General features: G+C 45.7%; 1 protein-coding gene across 2 annotated transcripts in view; it reads left to right on the plus strand.

Annotated features, from left to right (window-relative positions):
- Positions 1-9,603: 9,603 nt before the first annotated feature.
- Positions 9,604-12,074, plus strand: part of DSP (desmoplakin) — a 44,136-nt gene continuing 41,665 nt past the window's right edge. Inside the window, exon 1 of one of the 2 annotated variants that reach the window (XM_055570536.1) lies at positions 9,604-10,132. In XM_055570536.1, the coding sequence (XP_055426511.1) occupies positions 9,939-10,132 (194 nt within the window). In that variant the 5' untranslated portion in view covers positions 9,604-9,938. The remainder of the gene's footprint in view (positions 10,133-12,074) is intronic. The other variant, XM_055570537.1, reaches the window with a different exon arrangement.

A 12,074-nucleotide genomic window follows, 5' to 3' on the forward strand; every position in this document is an offset into this window, starting at 1 on the left:
TGGGCTGGCCTGGGCCCGCCCTTCCTCACTCGGCGTCACCTGAGCAGGAGGAGGCAGGTGGAGCCTGGAGTTGGCGCTGGAGCGGGCTGCCTGCCTTTTTCGTTTTCAGGAAAGAGGTCTGTGAGACTGTGGAGGAAATTATTCTTCCAGATGAAGGAACCATTTCTGGAAAGGGATACAGGTGAAAGAGAGAAAGAAAGAAAGAAGGAAGGAGAGAAAGAAAGAAAAAGGCCTTCCTTTCCCCTATTCTCAAGGGAGTCCATTCATTCATGGACCATATTTATTAAATTGAAAAATCCCCAGTTTCATTTTCTTCCTATAACCGCCATGTTTACTGACTGCTGATTTTATTGCCACAGAACTCTCTGCCAGCCATAATATACTTGTTTTTTTACACTGGTGAAATGCAAGAAGGATGTTTACGTTGAACCCACCTCCCCTGCAAGTTTTTTAAAAAAATAATTTTATTTATTTATTTTTACTTTAGCTTATTAGAAAAGACCCTGATGCTGGGAAAGATCGAAGGCAGGAGGAGAAGGGGACAACAGAGGATGAGATGGTTGGATGGCATCACTGACTCAATGGACGTCAGTTTGAGCAAGCTCTGGGAGTTGGTGATGGACAGGGAGGCCTGGCGTGCTGCAGTCCATGGGGTCGCAAAGAGTCAGACACGACTGAGCGACTGAACTGAACTGATTTGGGGCTGTGCTGGGCCCTTGTTGCTGCGCGGGCTTCTCTCTAGTTGCAGCGAGCAGGGCCTACTCTCTTGTCGAGGCACACCGGCTCCAGGGCCTGTGGGCCTCAGTAGTTGTGCCTCCCAAGCTCTAGAGCACAGGCTCGGTAGCTGTGCCGCATGGGCTTATTTGCTCAAGGCATGTGGGATCTTCCTGGGTCAAACCTGTATCAGATGGATTCTTTACCACAGAGCCAACTGGGAAGGCTTCCTGCGGTTTCGTGTTTGAAAAATGATAGAACATCCTGATAACTAAAGGTTTCATAAAATGTACGAAGAACCCGAGTGGCTTTGGACCTCTTGACCACAGTTCCACAAACAGTAGACAATGGAGCAAGACTTCCAACAATCAGAGGGAAAATTATTTCTGTTCTAGATTTCCATACCCAACCAAATTATCAGCTAAGTATGTGTAGTAGTGGGAAAAGAATGCTTTGGGACACACAAATTCTCAAAAATTTATCTCCCAGGCACTTCTCAGTAAAGTAGGTGGAAGATGTGTGTGATCAAAATGAGGGAGTGAACCAAGAGAGGGAAAAGCACAGGAATCCAGAACACAGGGTCCAACCAACACTCAACGGGCAACGGAGACCCTTAGGGGGAGGATGGAACTTCCTCTCAACAGTGGAGGAGCAGGTCTGGAGAGCAGTGGACCCAGATTAGAGCAAGTCAGAAAATTCCAGGACGGATTTCTCCCTTTCTTTCTCTTGTTATCTCCTTTTTAAAAAATATTTTGTGGCTGCCATATCTTTTTGAAAAAAAAGGTGTAATACTTTTATTGAGGTATAATTGACTCAAAACATTATATTAGTTTCAGGCATGTAGCATAATGATTCAATATTTGTATATACTCTAAAACGATCACCACACATAGTAGGTCTAGTGAACATCTGTCACCACACATAGTTACAAAAACAATTTTTTTCTTGTGATGAGGACTTCTGATTTACTTTTTTATCAACTTTCTTTTTTTAACTGAAGTATAGTTGATTTATAGTATTAGTTTCAGGCATATAGCAACGCCGCAATTCACTTAGATATGTGTGTTTTTCAGATTCTTTTTCATTATAGGTTCTTACAAGATAATGAACATAGTTCTGTGCGCTCTGCAGTAAATCCTGTTGCTTGTCTATTTTATGTACAGCAGTGTGTTATCTGTTAATCCCGTCGTCGTTGTTGTTGTTCAGTCGCTAAGCGTCCACCTCTTTGCAACCCCAGTCCGCCAGGCTTCCCTGTCATTCACTCTCTCTCGGAACCTGCTCAAACCCAGGTCCATTGAACCGGTGTTGCCATCCAACCATCGCATCCTCTGTTACCTGCTTCATACTCCTAATTTATTCCCCCTCCTTCCCCTTTGGTAACCATAAGTTTGTTTTCCATGTATGAGGACCATCTCTGTGTGAGAAGATGGGAGAATTCTGGAGATGGATGGTGGTGATAGTCGAACACCTTTGTGAATGTACTAAATGCCACCAAACTATACACTTAAACACAGTTTAAAGGGTGAATTTTATGTTACTCTATTTTTAAACAATTTTAAAAATAAAAAACTATAAGTGCTGCACAAATGAATTGAGTTATAATTATTTTTCGCATACTGATAAATATCAGACTTTTAAGACTCAAGTATTAAAGGACCTCACTTTTATTTTCAAAACCAGGTACAAAGGCTACGTTTTTCTTTTAAAATTGCACACGTTTATTTAAAAGATCTATGACTAGAAATGTATATTCTAACAAATAGATCTTCCAGTGATAACATCTATGTTTTAAGTTTTATGTCTTGTAATCGTATGTTTAATGTAAAAAACCGTACCATTTTTAATGTAAAATATTATAATTTTAATGTAAAAAATCTGACCATATGACTTAAAAATTGCCTTTTTTACTTTACATTTTCCCTTCAGTCTATGCAAGCACTCTCATTTTCTTTAATTTTTAAAAAAATTTTAGATTTACACACCATTTTCTTAACATTTATTTTTAATGATAACTCTGACCAAAGTGTATTTAATATTAATGTAAGTGCTTCTTACAAGTCAAGTCCCTCTGTAGTTAAGAAGGAGGTTTTAAAACCCTCCTTTTGTGTATTACATATTTTCTCAGGAATACTTTAAATAGGAATACTGACTTTTGTTTTAGGAATACAGTAATTCAGATTTTAAATTGAGAGATTATTTTTTGCCTTATTCAGTAAAGAAAAACAAAAGCTTGTTCAGAGATGACAGATGACATCTCTTCTGAGGGCCAGGGTGGGAAAGGACTCCAGATGCTTTGCTTGATTCCACCCGGAGCCAAATTGCTAAGTGGTTACAACTCCCAGGGGCCGTCAGACAGGTTTCACGGGAATGACGCATAGCTTTCCACACCCACCTCTGCAAGACCGAACAGCTTCAGGGGTTGCTGAAACTGCCTCAGAACTGTGCTATAACTTTCTCCTGAATGTGAAAAGTTTCTGGCTGATGTCAGCAAGGTTTAAATGTTTCAGGTTAAATTCTGAAAATCAGTAAAAAGAAAAGCACAAATTAAGTTAGACTGGATGTCAAGGGCATTGATTTATGGCAGCAGAAACACTCCTCCATAGTCTCCTCTCGATTTTGGATGACTTTTTGTTGAGCCCAGCTCTTGCTAAAGGGAAGCCAGGGCTAAGGAAGGATCGCTGGGAAGACCCTCCAAGCACTTTCCTGCATCCCTAGGGCAGGACTATTTCCCTAACACGCCTTTGGGGATGGTCATAACCACCTTCCTCGGATTGCTCCCTGCTCCAGCCCTGCCTCATCCTCTGTTTCTCATCCACAGGGAATGCGATTTGCCATTAATGTGAACCTTCTAGAACAGAGGTGTGCTGTATAGAAAGCTCGAACAATTGCCCCTTACCACTTTTAAGAAGCCTTTTTAAAACAACAAAATAATACCCTTAAAAAAAAAAAAAAAGCAATACTAACAAGACATTTTAAATGAGGTTGGAAAATGCTCATGACATAATGCTAACCTAAGAAATTGGAAATGAATCTGTATGGGGAATCTGACATCAGTTTGGTAAAAACAAACAAACAAACAAAAAAATTATTGGAAATAAAACCTAGAAGGAAATCTACAAAAATTGTTTAGCTTGATTGCTTTGGTCTGGATTGTATATTTAAGGTGAAATTTTCTTACCTGTTCTCTGTTCCCTTCTACTTTTTGAAGCATCCTACAGCAAACACACACACTGTTATAACCGAAGGGTGGGGGAACCCCAGTTTTAGACTCATCCTTCTAAGCAAGCCTCTTGCTTGATTTGCTAGCAAACTGTCTGCTCGCATTGAGGTCTGCCCTCACAGGCTGAGAGCTGGGCAAGAAGTGTAAATTCTCATGTTCTCTTTCCACTGTGTATAATCAGGAGGTCGAAGTGTTTCTTCCTAATGGTCTATAATCTTTCCAAGTCTGTGACAAAATTAAACTATCATAACCTTAGAGTCAGAAAAAGCTGAGGATGGGTTTTTTTTTTTTTTCCCTCCCCTAGCTCCTGCTCTATTTAGATTCCCACTTTCTGTGTTTTTGTAATACTACCAGTTGACTTCTGTTTCATATTCTGCCTCCTGCTTTAGCTGCTTTAGTTGTCAACATAATTGAAGACAGGCGTTTTTAAAATTTTATTTTGTAATATTATTTTTTTAGTTTTAAAATTGTATTGAAGAATGCTGATTTATAATGTTATGTTCATTTCTTCTATGCAGCCAGGTGACTCGGCTATACATGTATATTCTTTTTCATATTCTTTTCCAGTGTGATTTGTCACAGGGCGTTGAATGTAGCTCCCTGTGTGTTTTACTATTATTATTTTAAGGAACTTATTCTTTAAACTTCCTTGTGTGGACTCTTCTCTCTGAAGCAGGGAAACAAGGTGAATGCAATAAATTCTTCATGACGATAAAGTGATAATGGTTGGAGGAATTTGCGTGTGAATGTCTACAGTTTGGAAAGATGGTCACTTCAGACAGTAGGTGACATTTGGTTTGCCCTAGACTCTACCCAAAGTTAGGTGTCAGATCATTTATGGCTTCATTTCCATTCTGACTTTATGTTGTTTGTGTATGAATCTCTAGTTTCACTTTTCCTAAAAGATGGAGGCCATATTAAAAGCCAACAACAGTTCACCCATACCAAATCGAAAATATGCCCTGTGACTTGAAGGAGTCAAGAAAGATAATCAATCAGCTCATCTATAGGAATGTGGTTAAAAATGATGAGTAGTCTTTTTGATGTAGCTTCTGCAAAGCATGCTGATTACTTTCTTGTCACTGCTTTTCCAAACATCCTATGTCTAGTGTAGGAAAATAACAGTTGATAATTTTTGGTTTCAAACTAGCACCAATCATTGCTCAGAAAGATATCCTTTCATGCCTGATTGGACAGGAATTTTGACCTTGTGGAAAGGGCATGAGACTGGAAACAGAATTCTGACATTTTACTTATTAAGTAACTCAAGGAGCCTTCTTAACCTCTCTGGGACTCCCTCTTTCCTGTCACTAACTTGTGGTTTTCGGTTTACAGGCTCTCGTGTTGAGGGAACGCAGTGGATAGGACTGTGATCCCAGCAGGCTACGGCTAGCCTGGCCCCACCACGACCCAGCCAGCTGCTGGCTCTCCTCACAGGGTTTCTTTGACAGAGAGAGCTCTGAGGCTTTCAAAGTTTTGAAAGCACCTGGGATAAACGTTCTTCAAAGCAGATTTCGTTTCTGAAATCCTCTGTGGAATATACATTTTGAATTCTTTCAGTAAAGGCTGAGTGTGGCTGTCATTCAGTTGCTGAGTCATGGCCAACTCTTTGCAACCCCAGGGACTGCAGCAGGCCGGGCTCCTCTGTCCTCCACTGTCTCCTGGAGTTTGCTTAAATTCACGCCCACTGAATTGGTGATACTGAGTAGCTATTCATAATTTTCTTCATGGAGCTCTTAGCACATTATGTATCCGTGTGGTGCTGGTGGCTTATTACCTGTATCTCGATTCTGTAGAACTTTGAGTAAGTGTTCCAGTCCCAAGACTGTAGAACAGTAGTCCGTCACAAGCGTAAGCTTAGAAAACTCCTTTGAGAGCATATTTTGAAGGCTGGCTTATTTCGCTCCTGTATCCTATTCAGTGACTGTATGCTTGCCCAAGAAAATTAATGTGAGTTACTGTTTGGCTTGGTGGGTAAGAAGTCACTTGGCCAAGGGCGCAGGTGTCTTCTGTGTACGATGCCTGTGCATATCGTCAGCCATGCCTCTGACTTCCAGCCTCCCGATCTTGCAACCTGGGGCTCTTAATGAAAGAAGATTAGGCAGGAAAGGACAGATGAATCTCCAGTATCTATGCTGTCCAGCTAAAGGGAGTCAAAAAAACATGCTCAAAACACGCAATTTATCACATATCATCGGTCCCCAAACCAAGGGGCAACTCCTCAGTACAGAAACAGAGTGCATTTGAGATGTTTCTCCCAGCTGTAGAATTTCTGAAAAGTTAATCCCCCTCCTCTGGCAAAAACGAAAAACCACTATAAACAGAAAAATTCTTCTGTTCCTGGACCCTTGAACCAAGGAAAATAGAGTTCTGGGCTAATTTATATATTTCACAAACATTTTCCCATTTCTGAAATGGAATTTCTGTGGGATTATGAAACTGCTTTCTTCATTTAAAGCTTCGAACAGTTTCAACAACTTTAGGAGAGATTGATCTTATTTTTTATAATACTGAGAACACAGATTTATGATTTCTGGAGGATTATAACTTATTCATAAAAATGGAAAAATAAGATAGTTTTATATATATATATATATATATATATATATATATATATATACACACATACACAATTCCAGTCTTAGTTTCTGTAGTTCCAATTTGTTAAAGAATCCTACTTCCCTGGGAATTCCCCGGGGGTCCCGTGGTTAGGACTTGGCGCTTTCACTGCCAGTATCTGGGTTTGATCCCTGCTCAGGGAACTAAGATCTCTCAAGCCTCATGGTGAGGTCAAAAAAGAGAAAAAGGATACTACTTCTGTGGCAGGCAGGAAGAACAGCTATTTTAACTCACAAGATATAAATCTTTTCTGTGGTAAAGGATTATTATTTATCCCCAAACAGATAGGACACAGTTCTCGTGGGATTTTGAGCAAGTAAATGGTTCCACTTAATCTCATTGAAATCAAGGGGCTCTGTTTCATTTAAAAAATATGTTCAGGATAGGACTGATGCCTGTTTCCTAACCGCAAGGTCAGTTTTAAGGTCAGCTAGAGAGAAAGTGACTTGTCAGTGATGTGTCTCTAACAGTACGAGGGGACGTATCTACAAGTGGAAGGGAAAAAATAGCTGACCTTCCTCGGGTCAGCTGGTGAGGACTGTGCCAGTCGTTGGAGTCTAAACTTCAGCAACCTAGTTGTAAGGAAAAAAGCTACTTTTTAACCCCTTTCCTGTACCCCAGAAATTCTGAAGACATACCATGTAACAGCAGACCTAATATTGTATTGCAATTATTTGTTTTCCTGCTGCAGATGAAATCCTACAGTGAGTGACCAGTAGTGAGCCTACAGCAAATGCTTTATAACTGCTTTCTAAACGTGTGCGTTAGTCTCTCAGTCGTGTCCGACTCTTTGCCACCCCATAGACTGTAACCGCCAGGCTCCTCTGTCCATGGGATTCTCCAGGCAAGTGCAGTGGGTTCCCATTCCCTTCTCCAGGGGATTTTCCCTGGATCGAACCCGCATTGCTTTGGCGGGCGGATTCTTTACACTGTGCCATGGACTACCCAGTGTGAATCCTCAGAGGCCCCCCACCCCCCGCCCTCCCTGCCCTCAGCTGACCAGAGCTTTCGCTGCACTGGGAGCTGGTTCACAGATGAGTGTTGCGGTTAAGGAGGCTTCGACTGTGACCTTCTTACTACACATTATTGGAATAAAGAAATCCCTGAATTTTTAACATTGAAGTTTTACTATAATGTTTTTGAGGACAGTCTGTGTGTTTTCCACAGTCTAACATTGGTCCTTCCGCATAAGAGGTTATAACTACTTGATGAATGAAGAGGTACATAGAGGTATTTTATACATTATGAACTGATACCCTGGAAGGGTTTCCCCCTCCCATCCATGGTTATCACCACTTGTACTGATGCGGACTTCCAGCCACTGATTCAGTTTCAGAAGAAGCACTGTTCTTGTCCGTGTGTGTGTGTGTGTGTGTGTGTGTGTGTGTGTGCTCACTCAGTTGTGTCTGACTCTTTTGCGACCCCATAGACTGTAGTCTGCCAGGCTTCACTGTCCATGGAATTTTCCAGGCAAGAATACTGGAGCAGGTTGCCATTTCCTTCTCCAGGGGAATGTTCTTGTCTATATATCTGTGTTTGTGAAATCTTTTGAACACTATCACATTTGCCTTTATTAGAAGAGAAAATGCTGGGAATTACTGAGTGTGCTAACAATGGTAAATTTTATCTCATGATATCTTTAACTGCTTGGACTTAGGCTGGTGAACTCTGCAGTTCGTGGTGGAGAAAAAGGATATGCTGTCCAAGATTTGTGCCTAAAAATTGAGGGGAAATTTGGAGTGCCATAAAATGGGATCTTTAGAGAACTTCCATTCTCTTTACAACATGCAAATATACATACAAAGATAGTTTGATTTTTGTTCTTTTCAGTTTATACATATACATACAAATATAGTTTCAGTTTATACACATACATACAAATACAGTTTAATTTTTGTTCTTTTCAGTTTACACATATACATACAAATATACTTTGATTTTTGTTCTTTTCAGTTGATAAACATTGCAGAAATATATTGTATAAGATGATGAGTTAACTGTCATTGTTTAGAGAGAGGACAAGTATTTATTATAAAGATCTTTAAATGGTGTTTATTAGAGTAATTGAACACTTTTTCTGAAGTATAAAAACATCTTTTTATGGACGGTGTGACAAAGACCGCGGTGTGGGTCACACTCAGGCACTAACTGGGAGGGGCCCTAGATCAAGTTGCTGGAATGTTCTGCTTTACTCATCTGTAGCCAGTGGACAATCTCTGTCCAGGGTTCTCTGCTGCTCTCAGGGAGGCTGAAGCTCCCTGACTTGTGGGAAAAGCTGTTTCTAAAAGGATGGGTCCAAGGAGCTGGTGCCCAGGGGCGCGCAAAACAGGAGTGGTCCCCAAGTTTTTTAAATAAAATTTGGAAACGGTCTCAGGGTGGCAGTCTTTGCAATTTCTCGTTTAAAATGACTGATCATCATCAGGCAGAATGAAAGAAACTGCAATTTATAGTTTCACGGTGCCCTATGGAAACCGTAATGTTTTCTTCTTTATCTTCACGCCAAAGAAATTAGTTATTTACGGTGAAGACTTCCCCGGAAAGTAGTGATTCTGGCTAAGGACTCGTTTCACGCGTCGGAAAACGGACTTCTTCAGTATTCTGAATTACCAAACTAAAAGAACATTTTTAAAAAGCCTCCAAACAAAACCTCATCATCTACGCGTTCTCTCAATAGTTTCTAGAGGAGGCTTGGCCGGCACCGTTTTCAGGGATAATCAAAGGTAAATGTTTAGTAAGTAACTGTGCAATCGAATGACTTCTATTTTTCAGCTTATTTCCGCCCCGGGGGCCGTAAAATCCTCAAAAAAGGGGGGCCGTCTCCCTCCCCGCCACTCCAGCTCCGGGCGGCGCGCCCGCCCTGCCCTCGGCCCGCCGCGCGCCCCAGGCGCTCGGGTCCCGGGCCCCTGCCCCGTCGAGTTACTCAGGCCCCGCGCGCAGGGCGGAGCCGCGGGCCGGCGGCGCAGGTGGGGAGGGGCGGCCGGGGCGCGTCGGTGACACCCGCGGGGGAGCGGGGAGGAGCGGCAGCCGCACCCCGCCCTGGGAAGAAACCGGCCAGGTGTGGCTTCGGCGCCCGGCGCCAGCGGGGAGGAGACTCGCGCCCCCGCCAACCAACACCACCACCCGCCCGCGGCCCGGCTCCTCTGCGCCCTCGCCGCGCTGCGAGCCGCAGCTCCCGCTCCCGGCCGGTCCCCGGCGCCCTACCCCCACCCGCTTACCGCGCTCGCAGCGGCCGGGCCGGCCCCAGTAGAGGCGCGACCTCGCGATCCTTCTGCGTCCCCAGCTCAGCCCCGGCGTGGGGCCTCTCCCGGGAGCCCCTCGCCCTGTCCGAGCCGGCCGGCCCTCGCGTCCGCCCCGGAGCTGAGCGGCGCTCCGAGTACCCGCCGACATGAGCTGCAACGGAGGCTCGCACCCGCGCATCAACACGCTGGGCCGCATGACCCGCGCCGAGTCCGGCCCCGACCTGCGCTACGAGATGACCTGCGGCGGGGTCGGCGGGGGCGGCGGCGGCGGCGGGGGCACCAGCAGGATGTACTACTCGCGGCGCTGCACGGTCACCGACCAGAACTCGGACGGCTACGGGTGGGTAACGGGCCGGGGCCGCCACCCTCCCCTGGTACCCTGGGACCGGGAGGGATCCCTGACCGACGGGGAAACTCAGGTCCCGAAATGGGACGGTCGGTCAGTCCGAGGTCCCGCGCGCATTCCCCACTTGCGCTGGGGCCTGATCGGCGTGTCCCGCGCGCGCCGCGCCGACCGTGGTGGGCGCGTGCGCCCGGGGGAGGGAGCCGCTCCTACGCGCCCGCGGCCGGCCGGTGAGGGTGCCGGCGGGGCGCGGGGGTCCCGGCTACCCCCGGAACTATCCCTTGCGCGGCGTGGCGTTAATCGAGGGCCACAGATGGGAGGTCAGGCGGACGGGGCTGCGACCACCAAAGCCAACTTCTCTAACTCTAACCAAAAATAAATCAGTACAGAAGCGGGGGCTCCGGCCTGCGGGCTGGCCGAGGTGGACTCGGCGGGCGCTACTGCTCATCGCCAACTCGTGGTCAACCCGAGACCCCGTCCGCAGCGGCGCCTGGGCAGCTCGGCCACCGGGGGAGGCTTTTGTGTGGAGGCTGCGCGTCCCGGCCTCTGGGGGTCCCGGGTCGAGAAGGCTCCGCTTCGTCGGCTTCTCCTGCTACCTAGACCGAGTTGCCTGGCGGGGGCGGCGGCCTGTTCCCGCGCCCCCCGGCCCCCCGGCCCGGATCGGCCGCGCCGCAGCTCCGGCTGGGGAGCACACCTGTGGCCCCGCGCCTGCGCCTTTTGTCTCCTGGTTTTTCAAATGCACCCGAGAAACGACCTCGGTGTCCGGGTGGCGGAGGGCGGGCGCAGACTCCTGCGCTCCGAGCCGGGGCTCGCGGAGGAGCGGCGACGCGTCCCACCCCCGCCGGCCCGCCACGCTGGGGGCGCCCTGGTCCAGGTGCCCCGGGGAGGGCGGTGGGAAGAGGGCCAGGTCTGCCTCCGAGTCAGCGGGGAAATCCAGCGAGGGGGCACTCGGGTGGGGGCGGAGAAAGATAACGAACCTACATTTACCCGGTCCCTGGAGCCGGGGTCGCCCACCTGAATCGTGAGAATTTCTCGGTCCTCACCCCCTCTTTCCGCCCCCCTGCAAGTCCTTGCCTTGTAGGGCTTTGGGGAATAGAGGCCCGGGTTCCAGAAACTGCCGACCTTGCCTTGTGGCCTTAGGCTGGGGAGGAGCAAATTGAATCCACTCCCGGGGGTTTTGTTTTGCCAGCGGTTTTGGAGGCGGGGACCGACTCGAGTTGCAACGTGCTTTGTGCTTCGATTTATTCATTTCTTTATCTTCCTGGAGCACCTTGAAATTTTATTTTCCCTTTCTGAGTGAACAGAGAACAGCCTCAATCTTGGCGCTCTTTCTTTTCTTACAAATTTTCTTTAAAAAATTGGATGGCGTTCTTTAATGAACAAAATCCGCCTGGGGGATTCCAGAAGAATGTGCTAAGCCACTAGGGAGGCTGGGAAGAAACTTTTGCTCATTTTCACTTTGGTTTTTAAGTTAGTTTGAAAACTTGGCCAACCATTTAAATCCGAAACTTTACTTCCCCCTCCAAGTCTTCCAGTATTTGGAAAGCACATGCTTTTAAATCCACCAATACATTTAAAGCCATTTAAACCCAAGTCAGAATTAGCAAGGCCACTTCTTTCCCGTATTTTATGAACCAAATTGTTTTTCTTTTTTTAAATGCTCCTGTTATCCTGTTTTAAATTGACAATACACATTATTATTAATGGAATATTTCACCCCCTTGGCTTCTCCTAGAAGTAAATTTGTAATTAATATCTTGCTTAATGAACCGCATAAAGACACGTGGTTTTTAAGAATTCTTAAATTCTTAAACCTTAAATTTGGGCGAGGTTCAATGTTTTCGCATAGAAGAGCATCATTTTTTTGTGTTTGGTTTTTCCAACTTGAAGGCTGTTTGTAAATCTGTCAAGTTTTACATCTCTGCGGGAAGGGAAAACT

The sequence above is a fragment of the Bubalus kerabau genome, chromosome 3 (assembly GCF_029407905.1).
Source record: "Bubalus kerabau isolate K-KA32 ecotype Philippines breed swamp buffalo chromosome 3, PCC_UOA_SB_1v2, whole genome shotgun sequence".
Lineage (NCBI taxonomy): Eukaryota > Metazoa > Chordata > Mammalia > Artiodactyla > Bovidae > Bubalus > Bubalus kerabau.